This window comes from Colias philodice, chromosome 15 (genome assembly GCF_061535455.1).
Source record: "Colias philodice isolate Cphi_HAF_F1 chromosome 15, ilColPhil1 Martin Lab GWU primary, whole genome shotgun sequence".
Taxonomy (NCBI): domain Eukaryota; kingdom Metazoa; phylum Arthropoda; class Insecta; order Lepidoptera; family Pieridae; genus Colias; species Colias philodice.
The window spans coordinates 582,025-606,075 of record NC_143100.1 but is presented as its reverse complement, the minus strand read 5'-3'; the positions used below and the strand labels follow the sequence as shown (position 1 = coordinate 606,075).

The 24,051-nt window shown below is 33.7% G+C and overlaps 1 protein-coding gene across 2 annotated transcripts; it reads left to right on the top strand.

The window, feature by feature from the left end:
• The first annotated feature begins 4,663 nt into the window (after nt 1-4,663).
• On the top strand, nt 4,664-23,078 carry LOC149482005 (uncharacterized). Of its 2 annotated transcripts, none has more exons than XM_089703993.1 (15): nt 4,664-4,851; nt 5,172-5,278; nt 5,926-6,064; nt 6,664-6,744; nt 11,909-12,025; nt 12,878-13,039; nt 13,932-14,054; nt 14,390-14,536; nt 15,139-15,423; nt 15,870-16,090; nt 16,823-16,926; nt 17,386-17,645; nt 19,345-19,458; nt 20,606-20,768; nt 21,153-23,078. In XM_089703993.1, the coding sequence occupies exons 1-15, from the start codon at nt 4,768-4,770 to the stop codon at nt 21,632-21,634; spliced, it is 2,589 nt and encodes an 862-aa protein (XP_089560119.1). In that variant the 5' UTR covers nt 4,664-4,767; the 3' UTR covers nt 21,635-23,078. The 2 variants fall into 2 exon arrangements, with proteins under 2 accessions (XP_089560119.1, XP_089560118.1); XM_089703992.1 differs by having other exon boundaries at nt 6,661-6,744.
• The last annotated feature ends 973 nt before the right edge of the window (nt 23,079-24,051 follow it).

The following is a 24,051-nucleotide window of genomic DNA, read 5'->3' as shown; positions in this document are numbered from 1 at the left end:
CTGTCAGTTCTTTACCTACCCTTACATGCATGCTACTCTCCCCCCCTCCGGGGGGGGGGGGGAAATTGCGTCGCTTCGAATATTTAAGTTACATAATATTGTTGCGTATTTAATAAATATTTTCCGAATATTAATAATGTATTGCATTGTGAAAAATTGCAGAAGTTTTTGGACACCAAATTTTGGCCTATAATTTCACAGGCAAGTGTATATTTACGTTATTTACAATATTCCTCAATACTCATGCATTTACCTGTTTAGAATCATTTTAATGGCAAAAATCGTCAAATTTATCATCATTTTACTAAGCAATCATGTTAAATAAGTTCTTTTCCTAATACTTTCATCATTTTTCAACAAGTTTTCAACAAACAAATTTAACAAGTAAGGTAACCATGATGATGGGTTTTTACGGATAGCGACGATAATATTATATTGCTAAACAATATTATGATGAACATTTAGAACACCATTTTAAAATTTTTTATACTAGTAATGAAACAACACACGACATCGGTATTGCCTCAGGGTATTGCACTCACATATTGTGGTTTGTTCTTTTTTACATTAAAATTTATACTTTTTAACCTAATATTTTTTTGTTTTACGTATTTCAGCTTTCCAAAAATGAAATAAAAAGAAATAAATGGCTGTCCATAGTGCCTATCAAGGGTAAAATTTATCAACATGCCAGAATATGCAGTTTGCATTTTAAGCCTGAGGATTACGGTCCAGAAAAAAATACCTTTTGAAAAGTGCTATACCTTTTTATTTACCAAATTCTTGTTACTGCGTCTCAACTGATAAAGTAATTTTAATTATATTATAATTAACCACCATGAAACCATTAGTAACCGTAAGTACAGCTCCTGAAAGACATACGAATTTCTGAGAACTGTAATATCGTTACCACACATCAACACTAGCGATGCAACTCTCCCTTTGGAATATTGAAAAGTTTTAGACTGAAGCTTGAGTAACCAAAACGATGTTTTAATGTATGTAGCACTCATTTTAATTAAAAAATCGTAGTATGAGATCAAAAGTTATCAAGCGTTATTTAAAACTATCATTCTCTACCAATTAAAATGGTATGTACCTATAAAGATGATAATTATTCATGTAAGTTGACCAGTAATATTATAATATAAATACTGTTAAAAATATATGTCGTTATTATTTATAGACCATGATTGTTAGTTTTTTTTATTTCGAAAAATCCTGAATATACAAACCAGTGTGGTCACCCACAGAAAGAGACAAAAAACAACACTGACGTCATTCAAGGTTATATTTTCTTGTGACAAGTTAATGGTCATAGTGCAATCTCCAGTGTATTAGATATAAGCTTCTTGCTCAGAGCAATAATAGGTTTATTCAAAGAATACTTATACTCTAAAAAAGAGGGTTTATTCCTCTGAGGTCAGAACTTATCATTTGACCCTTTTTATCTGTATGGCAATAATACAATTTGTTTGTTTGGCAGTAAGAGCCAGCGCGCACGAGCAACTTTGTCTCCGCAACTATTTTGTCTCTCCCATCAATTTGTATGGGGAGTTGCGTCGCTACGTGCGCGCACTTTCATACTAGCCCATGGGTGGGAGAGACAAAATAGTTGCGGAGACAAAAAAGTTGCGAAAGTTGCTCGTGCGCGCACTGTCTAATAATATTATAGTCTATGGTCGTCGACTTTATAGCATCTACAGACGCTCCGATTTGGTTGGTGCCAACCATCCGACCACGACCAAATCGGAAAGTGTAGAGAGCGGTCGGTCCGACATAATTATTATTAATATTGGTTTGACGTGGTCGGATGCGCCGGCGATACCGACCAAACCAACTTCCTATCCGATCCAACCAAATTGGAATGTTTGGAAGCTTTGTTCCGACCAAATCCGCTCATTCCATAGAGTAATATAGATAATTGGCTCATTCACATTCGCATGTGATTCGCAACGCCGCCGGTGTAGGACGTCAACATGAACGCCGAGGGAGTTACGGTCACCGAACGTGACATAATAATAAAATTACTGGAACTATATAAAGACTTTCCCTGTTTGTGGGACTTAAGTAACAAAGATTACGCAAATAGAGATGCCAGAAATCAAGCGTATTTTATTATGTTAGAAGTATTAAAAAAAATTGACAGTGCGGCTACATTAAAAACTTAATATTTAATATTTCATCGAATGATTCTGGAGTCATTCGAAGATATGTTCGGAAATCTTCATCATCCAATTCCTAAAGGAGCCGCATATGACTGTAATTTTCTCTATTTCTATAGTAGAATTTAGCCCATTCTCTTCGTTTTTTCCTTTGTTCCTTTTGTAGCGGTACTGTAGCAAAAATGGTTGCTGCAACCAACGCTATTTTAGTATTTTTCGATAATAATAATAATTGGCTCGACTATAGAGTATAGACGCATAGAGTCTGGCCAGCCAAAGCTGAACCCAGTAAAGGGCGGCAAATTTAAAAAATATGGACCTGGTAACATCGGCTTTAGAAGGGAAAAAAACATTTTGAATTTTTGATACTTTTGATATTCACAAAGGTGATTATGATCAGTGATCACCTTTGTGTTTTATGATCACCCTTATATACTATGGTATATAGGCACATTAGGTTCACACAAGAAGCTTATATCTAATACACTGGAGATTGCACTATGACCATTAACTTGTCACAAGAAAATATAACCTTGAATGACGTCAGTGTTGTTTTTTGTCTCTTTCTGTGGGTGACCACACTGGTTTGTATATTCAGGATTTTTCGAAATAAAAAAAAAACTAAAAATCATGGTCTATAAATAATAACGACATATATTTTTAACAGTATTTATATTATGATATTACTGGTCAACTTACATGAATAATTATCATCTTTATAGGTACATAAGATTTTAATTGGTAGAGAATGATAGTTTTAAATAACGCTTGATAACTTTTGATCTCATACTACGATTTTTTAATTAAAATGAGTGCTACATACATTAAAACATCGTTTTGGTTACTCAAGCTTCAGTCTAAAACTTTTCAATATTCCAAAGGGAGAGTTGCATCGCTAGTGTTGATGTGTGGTAACCATATTACAGTTCTCAGAAATTCGTATGTCTTTCAGGAGCTGTACTTACGGTTACTAATGAGTAATGGTTTCATGGTGGTTAATTATAATATAATTAAAATTACTTTATCAGTTGAGACGCAGTAACAAGAAAAAAAAGGTATAGCACTTTTCAAAAGGTATTTTTTTTCTGGACCGTAATCCTCAGGCTTAAAATGCAAACTGCATTTTCTGGCATGTTGATAAATTTTACCCTTGATAGGCACTATGGACAGCCATTTATTTCTTTTTATTTCATTTTTGGAAAGCTGAAATACGTAAAACAAAAAAATATTAGGTTAAAAAGTATAAATTTTAATGTAAAAAAGAACAAACCACAATATGTGAGTGCAATACCCTGAGGCAATACCGATGTCGTGTGTTGTTTCATTACTAGTATAAAAAATTTTAAAATGGTGTTCTAAATGTTCATCATAATATTGTTTAGCAATATAATATTATCGTCGCTATCCGTAAAAACCCATCATCATGGTTACCTTACTTGTTAAATTTGTTTGTTGAAAACTTGTTGAAAAATGATGAAAGTATTAGGAAAAGAACTTATTTAACATGATTGCTTAGTAAAATGATGATAAATTTGACGATTTTTGCCATTAAAATGATTCTAAACAGGTAAATGCATGAGTATTGAGGAATATTGTAAATAACGTAAATATACACTTGCCTGTGAAATTATAGGCCAAAATTTGGTGTCCAAAAACTTCTGCAATTTTTCACAATGCAATACATTATTAATATTCGGAAAATATTTATTAAATACGCAACAATATTAACTTATATATTCGAAGCGACGCAATTTTTTTGACACTTATGTCATATTGTCAAAGTGAGAGTTGCTACAATTTTATTATGGTAACTACCCATAATCAGGGAATATCGCTTTTTAATAATTGGTTCAGATACTTATTTTATTTAGCATAAATAATAATTGTCTCATCCAACAATGCTTCTGAATGACATTGTTGGCAATTTATCAACAAACTCATGTACAAAAACTAACCTTTTGCACAGAATATTACAGCATACATAGTAGCCTTGGGAAAACTTCGTATTAACAGTGGCAATACCAAGTAAGGTGTGAAAGTGATAGAACACAACAATTTTCTTGTTACACGTCAAATGTTCATACCGAAATCTCCAGTGTATAAGATATAAGCTTCTTGGGTTCACAACACAGCAGGATTTAAACGTTATTAAAGCAAATGATTTGAACCGTTTTCAACAAAACTGACAACTAACTACGCAGAAACGCCATGATGACATTCCATAGAGTGGCCGCTACAAAAAACACTGGGTTCAGCTTTGGCTGGTCAGACTTTACAATATCCACATAATCTTTGGATATATTTATCATTCATAGATCATTGTATGTAAATACAACTGAATACTATTTGAATTATACATAATATTATATCAGTTGCTTAAATTACAGTCAAAAGTAAATAAATTGTTTTATTAATAATAATTGTCCATGGACCAATGTTGCATGTAAACAATAAAAATGTAGGTAAATGGTTGTGACCTTGAGTAGTGAGTACCTATGCATCAGCTGTCAATAACTACGAATACCTACGACGGAACATAACCCAAGTTTGTAAAAATGGAATAAACAATTCGTCTAATCAATGAAATATTAGAATAAATATTATGAGGAATGTGGAATCACATTTGTTGGGAGACAGAATGGATGAGGCAGTGACACATTATATTAATTCCCATCAACCCCCAGAGGTAAATGTTAATAAATAAATTTGTGAATACTCTCGACTACCTCTTTGTTTCGTGCAATATTAATATTTTTCCATTCTGCATGAATAGTTTTAAAGACAAATTTGTTTGAAAATGCATATTATACGGATTTCAATTATTAATTTATCAATAATTACAAAATTTGTAATAAGGGCTTCCGATAAACCTGTTTTATTTCAATATGTTTACATTCTTAGAATCAATGTTTATCTATTTTTGATAAAAGTAACGTATCTATTTACAAAGCAAAACCTTTGTTTTCGTATGTCTCTCGCAAAATAACAAGGAAACTTGTATTTCAGCAAGCAGTTCATGTGGATGCAAACTCCTTATCCCTAAATGTCCAAGAAGATGAGAGTGGACGTGTGGTCACGGTTATGCATTCACAAAATTTCCCACAAGTATGCAGGTAATATACAATAATTTTATTTACCTATTTTTCCTATGTAACTAGTACCAAATACAAATTTAAGGAACATTCTGTTATGTTCTTTATGTATTGATACAGCTTGGTCCATAACAATGTAAATGACTACATTTAGAAGCTTGGGGAAAGACATAGTCAGCTAAAATTAATATAGACACTATAAAAAATTAGGAGCATGTTTGAAGTGTAAAAATAAAAGTTTGCATGCATATAATAAACAGTTCTTACTTACAAAAGAAACGAAAATGAAATTGCTAAGGTTTGTCTTATTCTGATGGATTAGTAGTGAAAATAAGGAAACACATTGTATACCTATATTCATAATATTTAGCCTACCTACATTCATAATATTATACCTACATTCATAACTGGTTCAGAAAGCAGTTTGTACAGAAAAAATATTAACCTAATAACACAAAGAAGTATTAATTTAAGGCTAATTTTCTAGCTGTAATAATATCAGATGTAATGCATTAGATTTCCAATAAAAATGAATTCATTTCACTTGACACACTATTTAACTAAAACAGGAGGAACAAGTCACATTATTTATTTTGAAACCTAGTCATCTAAAATGCAGTTCCATTTAAAAGTAACAATACTAAGTTCAACTTAATTTATTTATTCAGGCAACTATCAGTGGGAGAACAGATGAATGATGGGCCATGGGTGGAGGAATTATTAGATGCTCGGCTGGCGGCCATTGTAGCGCATTTAGCTCAGCCCAGCAGAACTACACATCACCAGGGTCATAATCCTCATCACAAGGTAAAGTTATAGACAGATAATCTTAAGAAAATGTTGGTTTTATTTGCAAATGCGTTTTTTATATATATTTATTAATATAAAAATGGTATACATTAATTATAGGTAGTCTATGTATTGCTGGTCAAGAGTTTATGCTATGCAGGTTTTAAAATACTGGAGTGTAGTCCAGCTAAATAATGATTGGTACATGCTTTAGTAACTAAATATACTATATTATTTACTGTGTAATTTTTCCATTTGAAATGTTTGATCTAGTGGATTGTCTTTACAAAAATCTGGACATTTAGAAAAGTATTTCGTTTGATTGTCCTTATGCATTTTACGGTGCATTTAGATCAACCAAACAGGGCAAGAGCATTCTTTCGTGATCTTAGTGTAAATGAAAACTCGTATTCAGTGTTGTTCAGTATTAGAACATTGTATAGAATATTTTCGAACACACTAGGAACAACAAAAGAATGCTCTATTCCTGTCTACTTTTAAAAAATGGACATAGTGAGGTCAGAATGAGCATTCACTTGTTTGTAAATGCACCATTATTATAATGTATATTTTAAACAAAAAAATAATGTTCAAATGTAAATAAATAATTTCAGCAAATACCAAACACGGTGAGAAGTGATGTGGACACATCAGTCATTCTAGATGGTTCTATGAGACTGTTTAATGGACACCCTTTGGTAAGGTTATATCAGTTTGATTATTTATTTTAGATACATGGAATCTTATACTTATTTATGTTATTTTTATATTAATAGCACAGAATACATAATAGTTAGTGTCCGACCGAAACTGCCGTGGCTTCAGTTTCGGCAGAAACCGAAACCGAAACCGAAACTCACGTGGTCTAGTATGAAATTTCTAAAAATACTGAACTTTGGTGCATTTTACCTATCATTTTGCCTTAATTAGGGCATGAAAGGAAAACACAGTATATTAAATTTGTTGTAATCATTTATCTTATATATAAAAATGAATTGCAAAATGTGTTGGTAAGCGCATAACTCGAGAACGGCTGAACCGATTTCGATAATCCTTTTTTTATTATATTCCTTGAAGTACGAGGATGGTTCTTATGTAGAGAAAACGTAAACATGTACCACGGGCGAAGCCGGGGCGGACCGCTGCGCTAGTTTAATATAAAATAAAAAAATAATATTTTTAAAATATTAATAAAAACAAATTTAATTTTTATTATTTTTTCAAATTAAGTTCTCGGTAAAATCAGTCATCTAAATCAAATCAGTAATTTTGTTACTGTTACTTTAAATACTAAGTTTTGGTATGTTGAGATCTTTCTCTTTATTAAAGAGTCTTTAATACTTTGGATTGGTATTTGTACTTAGAAGAATAATAAGTCTCTTTTAGGTACCTCTTATATAAAAATAATAATTATTAATTACAATTACACCCAGTTCCAATCTCAACATAGATAATCAAAAATTGTTTCCACCAGCGCGGGTCAACGTGACGGACGCTGTCAAAGCGTTGCCGAGGAAAACGAAGTTAGGCGAGCGTGAACGTGTGTGAACTAAGTTCACTGAATTTGCGAAATAAGTTTCCTTTTCGGCAAAAGTTTCGGCCGATTTTGGCCGAAACCGAAACTGCGGCTGAAACTTGATTTTTGGCCGAAACTCGGCCGAAACCGAAACCGAAACGAAAGTTCGTTCGGACACTAATAATAGTAGCTAAACGCTACAGAACGGACACTCTCCGCCTCCCGCCAAAATTAAACACTTACCTCACCCTGCACGATCAGTCTCAAAATCCATACTATAATATTATAAATGCGAAAATAACTCTGTCTGTCTGTCTGTTACTCAATCACGCCTTAACTACTGAACCAATTTGCATGAAATTTGGTATAGAGATATTTTGATACCCGAGAAAGGACATAGGCCACTTTTTATTGCGAAATATGTACAATAATATTATGTAGTAGTTAATAATATCAAATCTTTTTTATTTCTTACTTTTCCGTTTTTGAAGTCGGTTGTTTTTAACGCAGTTATTTTTATTTAATACTTTTTAGTGTATTTTTCAACACGAATCAAACGAGCCCAAACTCGATAAAGTTGAGTCAATATATTACTGAGTTCCTATGGCCACCTTCCGATTCCATCATCAAATCAGCTTCATGTCATGATAATGTTTCATCGCTATCAAATTTACATATGTATACAAAATTTCAGCTCAATCGGTTACCGGGAAGTGAATCAAAGTTACTTGGTACAAATCAACTTAGTCATCGAGTACAGATAAAAATGCTCATAAAATAAAAACTACTGGGCCTATCCGAAAAAAAAAAAATTATGGGACCAATTCGACACCATCCCGCATCGAACAAAAAAAGAATCACGTAAATCGGTTCAGAAACCTCGGAGTAATCGGTGTACATATATAAAAAAACAAATATACCGGCCGAATTGATGACCGCATAAAATCGCATGGAGAGCTTAATTTTCATTAAAGGCTCTAATCGCACGGAAAGCTTAATTTTCACAAAAAACTCTCATCGCACGGAGGTCGGAGAGCTTAATTTTCACAAAAAGCTCTAATCGCATGGAGAGCTTAATTTTCACAAAAAGCTCTAAACGCATGGAGAGCTTAATTTTCACAAAAAGCTCTAATCGCACGGAGAGCTTAATTTTCACAAAAAACTCATCGCACGGAGAGCTTAATTTTCACAGAAAGCTCTCATCGCACGGAGAGCTTAATTTTCACAAAAAGCTCTAAACGCATGGAGAGCTTAATTTTCACAAAAAGCTCTAATCGCACGGAGAGCTTAATTTTCACAAAAAGCTCTTATCGCATGGAGAGCTTAATTTTCACAAAAAGCTCTAATCGCACGGAGAGCTTAATTTTCACAAAAAGCTCTAATCGCACGGAGAGCTTAATTTTCACTAAAAGCTCTTATCGCATGGAGAGCTTAATTTTCACAAAAAGCTCTAATCGCACGGAGAGCTTAATTTTCACAAAAAGCTCTATTCGCATGGAAAGCAAAATTTTCACAAAAAAGCTCTTCTCGCACAGAGAGCTTAATTTTCACAAAAAACTAATCGCACGGAGAGCTTAATTTTCACAAAAAGCTTTAATCGCATGGAGAGCTTAATTTTCACAAAAAGCTCTAATCGCACGGAGAGCTTAATTTTCACAAAAAGCTCTATTCGCACGGAAAGGTAAATTTTCTTAAAAAAAGAGCTCTAATCGCACGGAGAGTTTCATTTTCACAAAAAACTAATCGCACGGAAAGCTTAATTTTCACAAAAAGCTCTAATCGCACGGAGAGCTTAATTTTTACAAAAAGCTCTAATCGCATGGAGAGCTTAATTTTCACAAAAAGCTCTAATCGCACGGAGGCTTAATTTTCAAAAAAGCTATAATCGCATGGAGAGCTTTATTTTCACAAAAAGCTCTAATCGCACGGAGAGCTTAATTTTCACAAAAAACTCATCGTACGGAGAGCTTAATTTTCACAGAAAGCTCTCATCGCACGGAGAGCTTAATTTTCACAAAAAGCTCTAAACGCATGGAGAGCTTAATTTTCACAAAAAGCTCTAATCGCACGGAGAGCTTAATTTTCACAAAAAGCTCTTATCGCATGGAGAGCTTAATTTTCACAAAAAACTAATCGCCCGGAGAGCTTAATTTTCACATAAAGCTCTTATCGCACGGAGAGCTTAATTTTCACAAAAAGCTCTAATCGCACGGAGAGCTTAATTTTCACAAAAAGCTCTATTCGCACGGAAAGCAAAATTTTCACAAAAAAGCTCTACTCGCACGGAGAGCTTAATTTTCACAAAAAACTAATCGCACGGAGAGCTTAATTTTCACAAAAAGCTTTAATCGCATGGAGAGCTTAATTTTCACAGAAAGCTCTCATCGCACGGAGAGCTTAATTTTCACAAAAAGCTCTATTCGCACGGAATGGTAAATTTTCTTAAAAAAAGAGCTCTCATCGCACGGAGAGCTTAATTTTCACAAAAAACTAATCGCACGGAAATATTAATTTTCACAAAAAGCTCTAATCGCACGGTGAGCTTAATTTTCACAAAAAAAGCTCTAATCGCATGGAGAGCTTAATTTTCACAAAAAGCTCTATTCGCACGGAAAGCTAAATTTTCACAAAAAAGCTCTTAATCGCCCGGAGAGCTTAATTTTCACAAAAAGCTCTAATCGCACGGAGAGTTTAATTTTCACAAAAGCTAAAATCGCACGGAGAGCTTAATTTTCACAAAAAGCTCTAATCGCATGGAGAGCTTAATTTTCACAAAAAGCTCTAATCGCACGGAGGCTTAATTTTCAAAAAAGCTATAATCGCACGGAGAGCTTAATTTTCATTAAAAGCTCTAATCGAACGGAAAGCTTAATTTTCACAAAAAGCTCTAATCGCACGGAGAGCTTAATTTTCACAAAAATCTCTAATCGCACGCAGAGCTTAATTTTCATTAAAGGCTCTTATCGCACGGAGAGCTTCATTTTCACAAGAAGCTCTAATCACACGGAGAGCTTAATTTTCATAAAAAGCTCTAATCGCACGGAATGCTTAATATTCACTAATAAAAATAACTGCGTTAAAAACAACCGATTTCAAAAACGGAAAAGTAAGAAATAAAAAAGATTTGACATTATTATTTACTACATAATATTAATTATATGTGCTATTTATTAAAAAGTTTTGATGTCGGTGCACGGGCTTAATACTAAGTGCTTAATGTTCGGCACCAACTTCAAACCTATTTAATAAATAGCACATCCATACTTAATATTATAAATGCGAAAGTAACTCTGTCTGTCTGTTACTCAATCACGCCTTAACTACTGAACCAATTTGCATGAAATTTGGTATAGAGATATTTTGATACCCGAGAAAGGACATAGGCCACTTTTTATTGCGAAATATGTAGCACGGGCGAAGCCGGGGCGGACCGCTAGTGGTCTATATTTTTTTACAGGGACGATACGCAACGAAGATTGACAACATTAATCAAATTGACTTAAAGTAATTTTATTATTTTGGATTTGTGATTATCGTTTTTCGTAGAAAATGGATAGATATTGTTCTGTTTACGGATGTATTTCATCAGAAAAACGCGAATTTTTTTTTACGCTAGTCAAAAAAAAAAAACCATAAAGTGTTAACACACACATTTGCAGTCTCTACAGTGTGACTGTCAAAACGATAATTTTGTATGGAGTGTCCGGGGTGATAACTAGTCTTCTTGTAGATGTTTCGTTTATAATTATAAAAATTGTTTGCTGAGCGTTTGTCATAAGTTAAGCATACTATTTGTCTCCTTCTCTCAATGGGTGGCGATCTATCCGGTAGCTCCTTGGGTAGCTCTCTTTGTCTCTTAAAAGCCAAATTCATCGCCTTTATATGACATGATGGTATTGCCATGACACGACCTTGAAATTTTACTCTCAAAGCGCCTAAAGAAGTTTCACTTCAAAATAAAAAAATATGACGTTTATAATACTTACACTTTACTGTTAACATACATTTTATATTAAAACTAGTTTACCGCCCGCGGCTTCGCCCGCTTTGTCCAATCTAAAACCTAATAAATTATATACTAAAACCTTCCTCTTGAATCACTCTATCTATTAAAAAAAAACCGCATCAAAATCCGTTGCGTAGTTTTAAAGATTTAAGCATACAAAGGGACATAGGGACAGAGAAAGCGACTTTATTTTATACTATGTGATATTACATTTCTAAAGTACATTTTAAATATTTGTTACGACAGTAATTTGTTAGTTGTAAAAACAATAAATAAATATAAAACAACAAATAATAACAATACTCATGAATTCATTAAAACAAAAATTACAACATTCTAGGATCAACAACAGGGGTCAATAGTAGTTGACGAGCAGACTCTGCCGCCGCTACCCCCTTTACAGGATATGAAAAGATGTACTGAAAATAGTTGGTATAAGGACAAAACTGTATTAAAAGTGAGTTATTCATTTTTGTTTTGTATTCCTTTTTTAATTACAGAATATGATAAAGATAGTGTTTTTTTTAAATAAAACCTGTGGGGAATGTTATCTGTTTAATAATTTTTAGGCCTATTGCACGCCTCATAAGCGAAGCGTTGAGGTGGGTACTACTGTCACTTCGCGCAAAACATCTGATTTTTCAAACTTAAAATGTCTTTATGTATCATACATTGCACTTGTAAGATAATACATACACACACATATTAAGAAAAAACACTATTTTTAACGTTCATGATATTTTTGATGTCATTTTTGTTATTTAAACTAGTTAAAAAACAGTTTAAAAAAGTTCTGTCTTGGACGTCCGTGTGTCTGTATGTGCGGATCCTTTTTCTTGTTAACACGATAGCGACCGAAATACTTTACTAATCGAGTCTTTTTTTTTCTCTTACGCTTGAGTATGCTCAGGAATAGAACCCTTTCATTTTTCAGGGTCTGATTCGATGTGGTTTAATTGTTATTAAATAAACAAAAATAATAATTAATAAATATTTATTAAAAAAAAATTATGAGGCGTGCACTTTTGGATTTTCCAAATTATTTATTATGCTCATGCATATGAAATTTAAAAAAAATTGGATCATTCATATCAAAATTGAGCACTAAATTATTTATAAGCCTGTCTTTTAATTGAATTTGGAAACTGATCAATACATGTGCTAAAAGAAGGTATAATACTTTATTTAGGAAAACAAGTTCATTAATTGAAATAAAACGTGTTTTTATGGTCACCCCAAGAATTAAATACATATAAAGGTTAATTGTATACAGATTTAATTTTAAAGTAAAAACCATTTAATCCTACAGGAAAATGGTGAAATGTTACCAGAGGATAGCGGCGTTTTAGAAATGGCGGCTAGCGCATCTCCCGCGCAAAGTAAACAGAGTAAAAAGAGTTTGCCGCACAAAAAACGGATATCTAGAAAGTTGAAAAGGAATACTGGCAACACTACGCCCAATCAACAGACTGTATGTATTATTTTGGATTTTTATGATAGTAAATCTTAGTTCATTTATATATTTGAATATAGTCGTCTTTCTTGTAGATAAATGAAATTGGAATTGAAATGAAATGAAATGATTATTGTTATGGATTATGTTGTTTATTATTAATATTTTTAAAAGTGTGACATGCGAAAGCGCGAATGTTAATTTATATTTCACACTACAGCATCTTATATGTTATTGGTTTTTAAATTACTTAACTTCTTATTTAACTTTAAATCTTCAAAAAAGCAGATAAAATTTTATTAAGTGTTCTTTAATAAAACCATGATAAAGACATATAATTAAGGAAATTTAAAATATTTGAATTTGCAAAGTGAAAAAATATTGCACATACCTCCACTAATGCGATAATCACATACAAACCACAGATCACAGAAACTAAAGGGAGATATGGTTAGGGGGCGGGGCCGGTGTCGCAGCAATATGCCCAAAAAAATGTTCAGCATGTTTGATATTTTGGAATGGTATCCGTCTTACGCATGGAATATAAAAGCTAAAAAAAAAAAGTCCGTCTTACGCTTTTTCGATCAGGCCACGTGTCCTGACGCGAGTTTAAGATTTTATACCCAACGCCGCTAAAGAAGTTTTCACTTCAAAAGAACAAACTGTAGTGGTGCTGTATACGTACGTCACTTACAATCTAGTGTGCGAACGAATAGTCGCTCTCATATTTTTGTGTGATGACACGCAAACAACGCTAAGTATTGTTTTGATTTTGTTTACTGCAGTTGTGTGCGTAAATTTGTAATGAGACACGGTTTCGTACTCGGCGCAAGCGATTGGCATCTCTCTAGATCTCTATGATACAAACCCATATAGCAAAACTAGTCTATAAAAATCTCTATAATTACAGGACATAGTAGTAATCCACTGTGAGGAGGATGTCCAACAAGAGGAAATATTGCCAGATAATTTTGTGGACTCTTTGCCGAGGCACACCACAGAACACATGACTGACGCTACTCATGTAACTCATGTGAGTACTGTAATAGCTTTCCTCTTTGTCTAAAACCTAATAAATCATATTGTAAAACCTTCATCTTGTATCACACTATTTATTGAGAAAAACTGCATCAAAATCCGTTGTGTTGACAGCTGAAGTAGCCTCTGCCGTTCAGAACTTGCCGTTCGTCTGTTAGAATGCTTAAAGATAAAGAATAAGCTAAGTAAAGCAAATGAGCAAAGATAAGCTAGTATAATAATATAATTGATTTGTTAATTGTCTATTTTTGTTTAAAAAAAATGTTATAATTTTACAAGGATTTAGTACTTGACTAAATTATATTATTATAGTAATAATTTTTTTTTTAGATGCGACCAATACTAATATGTCAATTATGTGGAGACTTCTATGGTGAAGAGCAGCTGAAATTCTACCAGCACTTGAAGCAGCACTATGAACCTCAAACATCCATTATTATGGAGAACCCTGTTGTACCTGATATAGGAATTGATAAGGTGTGTATTAATATAGAATAAAACATTAGAGTATTTTAAAAGCTTACCAATATATTATCGTGGCTTAGCTGTTGGTTAAAATTATATTATTAAGGGCCGATTTTGCAATGCTCGGATAAATCTTATCCGTCCAATAAAGTATTACACGATAATATTAAAATGTCACGTAGACTGTCAAATACGGGCAATTAGAATCCGTTTTTAAAATAGTAGTTTTATACATTATTCGACGAATAAGTTTTAACAAAGGATTGAAAAATCAGCCCTTATATGGCACTCAAAAAACATAATATGCAAAACTCCTAATGTGGCAGTTATTTCAGCAAAATTATTTTGTTGATCCTTGGTCAAACTGTATTTCAGAACATAGAGAACTTTTTACTCTTGCTCTGTTTATTTTAAATGATATGCGGTTATTTTAATAATAAGTTGTTAAATGTGAATTTATAGTATGATGTTTTTACTAAAAATGCTATTATTATAATACATTTCTTTTTTTTTCAAACTTTTATCTCGCAATAATATCTATTATTCTAATGGATAATAAGTATTTGTAAGTATGCATGATCATAAACGAATATTTCATATTCCACATTCCACAGATGACAAACACATGTATAGTCGATAACGTAGCGACACTCCCCGATTCCATAGTAGAACTATCTCTAGAGAACACAGTGCCAAAGACAATGTATCCCATAGACAAGCACATACTCTACAACGAGAAGACGCTCTATAAACAGTACTCTATGGGCATAGACAAGGATGTAGGGGATTTAGACGATACGTTAGACAAATTGGAGTTGTATTGCTGTGTTAAGTGTAATAAGTCGTTTAGAAAGCAGAAGCAATGTGAAGCGCATATTAAGGAGGCGCATTCTACTAAGGTGAGATTTTTGGTATATTTTTGTATGTGAGTGTGCATTTTTTTATAGAGATATGATTAAATAATGAGATAAGGAAGATTATATGTGTGCATGTGTGAGTGTGTGTAAAGTATTTAATGGGATATGCTGGTGTTAAATATTATTTTTTGTTAATAAATTGGTTTTAGGACATACTAATTTTCCAATAATAGCAGAGGATTAATAAATTAATTTGAATGTGAGGTTATTAATATGTTGCTATCTAAAAAGTTTCTTTTTTTGCACGCATTCCTTTTATTTATTTTTTATACACATAATATAGGTTCTTGGTTACTAAGCCGCCGCCACTAATTGTGTCTAATAATAATGCTATTTTAATAAATTTCAACACATTTCTTTTTTTCTTCACAATAAAAAAGGTTATTTCACAATTTGCACATGATCAAATCAAGCAATCATCTCTACAGCTAGAAGACATGGGCGAGTTCAGTGAACCCGAAGATCTAATGGAGGGCATACACGTGGCTGTCGATGACCACGACCACGATCACGACCACGATCACGACCACGACCAAAACCATGACCATGACCACGACCAGAACGACCACGACGCGGTCGAACACTTTGAGGTGTTGCCGCATCTGACCGTGGATAATGGGCATGTGCATCAAGACCATGTGCGGCATTGGTGAGTTAATTTTTATTTTGTATAATTTTGTATAAAAATAGCTAAGTTACCTAAATCATTATTTAAGTTAATATTATGCTATAGTTTGTTATTATTGTGTCATTAAGGAAGGTGGACCCCAAAATACAGGCTGTCCTAGTTTGGGGTCCAAATGTTACATGTTTGTACCTAACCGACAAATTGTTCGATAAATGATTTTTATTTTTTATTATTTTTTTTTAATTACTAAATATTACGATCAAACACCAATAAAATAGCTCACAACGCGTCGTGGACATATTAAAAAGTCAACATCCCGAAATTCGTGTTATGGCTGTAATGAAAACGTTCACGACGCGTTGTGACAGTCATAGAAAGGCCTTAACGCATTATGGTAATGAATAGCGATGACGCATTCTGAACTTTGACTTCGATGTACTTCGATAGACTGGCTTCTATAAAAATTATGTAAAATTGGTTGAACGTATTCAATTTATTAGGTACGCCAATTTGATTTTTGATAATTAAAATCTCCGTACAAGCTGCTAAATAAATCTGTGGTTAAGCCTACTCTTTTTAAAAAACTAGCTTTCCACCCGCGGATTCGCCTGCATTGTCTAAAAACTAATAAAAGTATAATTAATTACTATTTTGCTTTCGTCATAACAAGAGGATATAAATGTATAACTATGCAATTTTTTTATCTGCGAAATAATTTAAGAGTAATTAATATATATTTGTGTACATATACAGGTACTCCCGCAGCTCCGGCGCCAGCCCCGCGCTATGTTCGTGCGGCGGCTCCGGCTGCTGTGCTTCGTGCGCGCAGGAACATCAGCCACATCTAGTTACCAAAGGTATTTGATTAAAAATCCTCCACCTAAAAAAATTTGTTAAATTCCATTGCAAGAAATGTTAAAGAATTATGAATATAGAGGTTGATTTTATTTTAAACTTGCGCGGCTTCACCCGCTTTGTCTCAAACCTAATAAATTATATACTAAAACCTTCCTCTTGATTCACTCTATCCATTAAAAAAAACCGCATCAAAATCCGTTGCGTAGTTTTAAAGATTTAAGCATACAAAGGGACATAGGGACAGAGAAAGCGACTTTGTTTTATACTATGTAGTGATAAATGATAAAATTTTCTCCGAAAAATAAATGCTTTACTAAAACTCCAGCCGTTTTCAGGCTTCATCTGGTTTGATTTAAATCAAAAAGTTTATACAATAGCTCATAAAACAGAAGCTCTAAAAAATACGACCTGTGTTTTCGGAGATACTGCCTGATATTAATAAAAAAACATATCCACAGATGAAGTAATCCAAAGGATACTAGACAGCGAAGTGCCTCAAGAACCCCCACCAATACAAGAACAACTCCCGAAAATAACGCAAGTGGTCTCCACTAGGAAAGATCAGAAGAAATTGCCTCAAAGAAGATTCGAGTGTATTCAATGCGGCAGAGTGTTTAAACATAGGAACAGTATGATGTATCATATGCTAATGCATAGTGAGAAGCAACAGTCGTGCGATGATTGTGGAAAGAGGTTCTATACTGCGACTACGTTGAAGGTTAGTCGACTTAATATCAAGGGAATAGGGTTCATTTTTGTTTGGCTTGTGATGTAATGAGTGCGGGAAAAAGTTCTACACAGCGATCGCGTTGAAGGTTAGTGAACTTTATGTAGAAGGAATAAGAGTCATTTTTTACTGTTATTTACACATATAACATATTCGAAATAATCTAAGCCTTATGTATGGGAGATAGAGTTCAGTTTTGAATTAAACATAGGAACAGTATGATGTATCATATGCTGATGCATATAGTGGAAAGCAGCAGTCGTGCGATGATTGTGGAAAGAGGTTCTATACTGCGACTACTTTGAAGGTTAGTGGACCTTATGTCAACGGAATAAGAGCCATTTTTGTCTGTACTTTACACACATTACATGTTCGATTTAGTTTGAGCTTTATGGATAAGGGGGGTAAAGTTTAGTCTTGAATTGAATAGGGATAATATAAACCTTATGCATGGGAGATAGAGTTCAGTTTTGAATTAAACATAGGAACAGTATGATGTATCATATGCTGATGCATATAGTGGAAAGCAGCAGTCGTGCGATGATTGTGGAAAGAGGTTCTATACTGCGACTACTTTGAAGGTTAGTGGACCTTATGTCAACGGAATAAGAGCCATTTTTGTCTGTACTTTACACACATTACATGTTCGATTTAGTTTGAGCTTTATGGATAAGGGGGGTAAAGTTTAGTCTTGAATTGAATAGGGATAATATAAACCTTATGCATGGGAGATAGAGTTCAGTTTTGAATTAAACATAGGAACAGTATGATGTATCATATGCTGATGCATAGTGAAAAGCAGCAGTCGTGCGATGATTGTGGAAAGAGGTTCTATACTGCGACTACGTTGAAGGTTAGTGGACCTTATGTCAAGGGAATAAGAGTCATTTTTATTTGCTTTGTGTTGGTTTAATGTAATTTAAGTTTTGTAGGTAGGTGATATAATATTAGCTCACTATCGCAATGTGTTTTGGTTACGGTCATCTAGATCTTAGTCTGCCAGATTTCTTTTAAGCAAAACTAAAATAATTATAATAGGATGATATTATTGCACAAGTAACCTCCACTCACCCGCAATTTTTTCCTTTTTTTTCAAAGTGTACAAGTGTAAAACATTGTTTTAAAACATTAGAATAAGTGAATAAAAATTCTTTGAAATAAAGTGTCTCTAAACCTATAAGCAAAGTAATATTAACGTCCAAACTATACTAATATTATTAAGCTGAAGAGTTTGTTTGTTTGAACGCGCTAATCTCAGGAACTACTGGTCCGATTTGAAAAATTATTTCGGTCTTAGATAGTCCATTAATCGAGGAAGGCTTTCATTGGCTATATGTATATCATCACGCTAAGACCAACAGGAGCGGAGCACTGTGGGTAAAACCGTGAAACACTGCTAGTATGTAATAACCTTTTATTGACGACGCGGTTGGCGCAGTGGTAAAGTAACTGCCTACTGAGCCGACGGTCCCGGGTTCGATCCCCGGTCAGGGCAAATATTTGTGTGATGAACTCAATTATTTGTTCTTGGGTCTGGGTGTTATTATCTATATATGTATTTATTAAATATTATATTTATCGTGGCCTAGTACCCCCAACACAAGCCTTAATTGAGCTTACTGTGGGACTAGGTCGATTTGTGTAATAATGTCCTATAATATTTATTTATTTATAACCTATTTTGTTTCAGATCCACCGACGCATGCACGAAGGCGCTAAGCCGTTTCGCTGTGACGTGTGCGGACAACACTTTCGGCAATCCGGAGATCTTAAGTATCACAAAACTTCTAAACATTCTGATGTCGTGAGTATATATTACTAGCTTACCGCCCGCGGCTTCGCCCGCATTGTCCTTATAAATTATATATTAACCCATTGAGCCCCAAGCGGCCCGATCGGTCCCAGACACAATAGATTTTCTATTGTGTCTGTGGTTCCGGGGCCTGAGTTATTAAAAACCTCCTGAATCAATCTATCTATTAAAAAAACCGCATCAAAATCCGTTGGGTCCTTTTAAAGATTTAAGCAAACAAACTACAAAGGGACATAGGGACATAAAAAATGACTTTAAAAAATGACTATGTAGTGATGTGTAATTTACTTTTGTTTAATTTTAATTGACATTGCAAATTAATAATAGAGTAGTAATGAAAAAAAAATTATAATTTAAACATAACATTTGCGTTACATGTTAAGACTAGCCCTTAACATGTAAGGAAGCCCAGGAAGGGCGAATTCGTCGCGATTGTTTCGTGCAAATTACGCACGATTGTTGTGTTAAGATCGTGCGAGCATTTGCGGATAAACATACACTTGGACAGAGTTCGCGTGTTAAACTGGACGCAACTAAGTGTGTCTAATTATCTAATAACTTCGAGGGTCTGGCTGGTCTGGTTTTGCATACGATTTACGCGCGTATTTTGAATTCACGCTATTCTCGTGGACGTGATGTAATGTTGCATATCATCTCACTTATCTCACTAGCGTACGAATGAACCCACGCGAAACATTTCGCGACGAATTCGCATCTCCTGGACACGGTCTAACCGAACAATAATTGCAAATATGTATGTATAATATCTTCATGTATATGTAATTTATTATAAATAGTGTTGTGCACCATCGACCTCAATATACAACGTAATTCTAATGATCCTTGACCTAAGGTTGCCTGGAAGAGATCGCTGTATTAGCGATAAGGCCGCCTTTTTGTACGTATTTCTATTTGTGTTTTTAACGTGATAACGTTTTTAAAATCGTTTTAGTCGGGTGACATGTTCAGAAACTTGTGTCACACCAAAACCTCACGAGCGCGATCGCAGGTATAACGAGAGAGAGACGGACCGATCTCCCGTCTCATCTCGAGCGCTGCCACCAATAAGACGTTATCACGTAAACATCTCGATCGTAAACCGACTTTACAAACAACCAATTTTTTTTCCACATTCCAGAAGCAGTTCAAGTGCGAGTACTGCGCTAAGGAGTTCGCCCGGCGTTACTCGCTGAACGTGCACCGGCGCATACACACGGGCGAGCGGAACTACAAGTGCGACTTCTGCAACAAGAGCTTCCGCGCGGCTTCGTACAAACAGATACATATGCGCACGCATACCGGTGAGTGAGGGAGAAAGAAAATACATTTATTTGTACCGTTCATATACTTACTTGCTTAACTAGCTCTGCGACCCAAACAGAGTCTTGGCTTCCGACACGAGGTTACGCCACTCTACGTTACAAACGCCTTTATATTATACTGTCCCAAATTTTGATCGTAATACGATTTTTAATGAACGTCCTAACTGAGCAGTTAAATATATTGTGTTAGACCAAAAGATAACTATTTAGCCAGCAATAAACAATGCCTCGATTACAATCATGTTTTTTTAAAATAATATGGTTTACATTATCAAAAGCTTTGCTCATATCTAAAAAATTAATATTATTTGATTTTGAACTTAAAATCACAACTTTTCTCTAACCAATTCATTTTGTTTACAGGAGCAAAGCCGTACAAATGTCCACATTGCGACAAAGGCTTCCGCGTGTCATACGACATGCGGCGGCACGTGCGCGTCGTTCACGAGAAATCCAAACCTGAAGATCCTAAGAAAATCGACAAAATAAAAAAGGAAGCGAACCAGGATAAACCAAAGAAAATCGTCAAAAAACCACCCAACGTAACTGTACAAGACAAAATCAGTTTCAAAGTGAGCGAACTCAGTGCAGTATTCGAGAAAGACGAATACTTAGAGAAAGAATACGCCTCGAAGATTATTAAGAAAGAAAAAGATCAAGAAAAGAGATATTTTAGGGAAAATACAGATGGGAAGATGCCAGTGCTTTCACAAGTGGAAAAAACACCAAACTTAGTGCCGTTAAGTGATATGAAAGGGTTGGATATAGGAAGGGAAAGGGAACTCCCGGGGGAGGCGATCGAAATGTTCGATAAACTAGCCTTTTATAACATACCTGCTGTGTGATGTAGACCTTATTGTAAGGACAATAAGAGTGGTTTTAAATAAAATTAAATAGATATCACCGTCAATTAAAGGTGATATTAACAGTTACGAGAATCTTGAATGGGTGTATATACTATTGGTATGAACAACATTCAATTTTATAATGGTTAGTGAATGGGTGTCTGTTATTTTGTATGAATTGGGACTATAGCACAATGGTATGTTTAAAATGGCTTATGAGTCGGTGTCCACGTTTCAGTACATATTGAGACATTAAGACTGTGAATGAAAGGATGTCCACACTTAAATATAAACTCGGACATGCTAACATAAGTGAATATTATGAAAATAGTGTCTGGTATCTGAAAACTGTCCCATTATCCCATTTATTTACAACTACTCCTACAAATTTTCCGCCCGCAGCTTCGTCTTTGTCATAAACCTAATAAACTATAGGTATACTAAAACCTTCCTTTTCAATCACTCTATGTGTTAAAAAAAACCGCATCAAAATCCGTTGTATAGTTTTAAAGATTTAAGTATACATAGGGATAAAGGGACAGAGATAGCGACTTTGCTTTATACTATGTAGTGATGTGAATTTTTAGTAATAAGAAGATCACATGTACTATATTTAAAGTATGTCATCTTAAAATAGACTTCGGTCTAAAGACCAAGTTTTTAAATGGTAATAGTTACTTATACAGAAAGTATTAACTGCCAATTAGTTTTTATTTGTCATGTTTAAATATTTCGCAAATTAGCCCCATAATCGCTTTATGGGAAGAAAGTTTTCGGTAGTCCTAAAATATGTGATAATAAATTATATTATTTTTGTACTATGATTCATTCATATTAATTTTTTTTTTCTAGTTAGTATATCGAGAAAAGGTTACTTTTTAGTTCTTTCAAATTTTCTAAAAGAATCGATTTCGGCGAAATATACAAAATAATACCGATCTATGTCTTTAGTTAAATTTGCAATTATGATTCAATATCTCAGAGGCAATTGATTCTGTTTCTTAAATATAGCAGAACTATGGAAGCTACAAACATACATACAAATTACTACACTATAATATAAAAATACGTGCTAAAGGTTTTTAGATTAAAAAATACTCATAAATTTAAATATTGGATGAATTTATTTCATATTTTACTTCATTTCTGTCATTTTATTATTGTTAACGCAAATTTTGTTAACATATCAGAAAACTATCCTATAGATTGTTAGAAATTGCATCAAAATCAGTCTAATAGATAATAAAATTGAGAAGTGCATAATATTTAGATTTACGTATACAAATATGATTCCTAGTTATAATAATTTGTATATACAAGGAAGATATATTATGTAAATATAATATTTAGTTTTATTGAACGTTACGATGTGCGGACAAAAACTTGTTTCAACCCAATTGTGTTGGGTTTGTTAGACTGATTATTAAACTATTTAACAGTAAATATTTCATATAAATGTGTTTTATTTTCATCTCTCCTCGTATTATAAATATCCTACTAATATTATAAATGCGAAAGTTTGTGAGGATACGTGTGTGTGTGTGTGTGTGTTTATTACTCTTTCACGCAAATACTACTGAACCGATTACAATGAAATTTAGTACACCTATAGAGGGTAACTTGGATTAACACAGGATAGGTTTTATCCCAGAAATCCCACGGGAACGGGAACTATGCGGGTTTTCCTTTGAAAAGGCGGGCGGAAATCTAGTATCATAGTAAAGAAGTCAAATTTAGATGTTGCAGCTAATTTTTTTGTCATCAATTATTGAAGCCGGCTACTGGCAACCTTATTGATTCGTGATCAGGTGAATTTTTGATTTGATGAAATAAAATTTCCATTCGATATAATATACTAAATAAGTGAAGACCAAGCTGAAATTCTGTAACTACTTACTTTAAAATATAAGTTCGAAATTTCTAGCCCTAAATTAAGATCAGTTCCTGTGATTCTGTTTGTTCCGAAACCAGGCGACGAAAGTGACCACAAATTATAAATTTATGGTGTAACAGAACGAATCTAGTTCTATCATAATAAATAACATCAGTTAACGACTAACGTAAAAGCTTCAATAAAAGCTTACATTTTTCATTATGAAGAATTTCACATATTTTAACATCCTTCCGCACTAAATAAAATGTCGCCAGATAAAAATAATTTGGAAAATCCAAAAGTGCACGCCTCATAATTTTTTTTTAATAAATATTTATTAATTATTATATTTGTTTATTTAATAACAATTAAACCACATCGAATCAGACCCTGAAAAATGAAAGGGTTCTATTCCTGAGCAAACTCAAGCGTAAGAGAAAAAAAAAGACTCGATTAGTAAAGTATTTCGGTCGCTATCGTGTTAACAAGAAAAAGGATCCGCACATACAGACACACGGACGTCCAAGACAGAACTTTTTTAAAC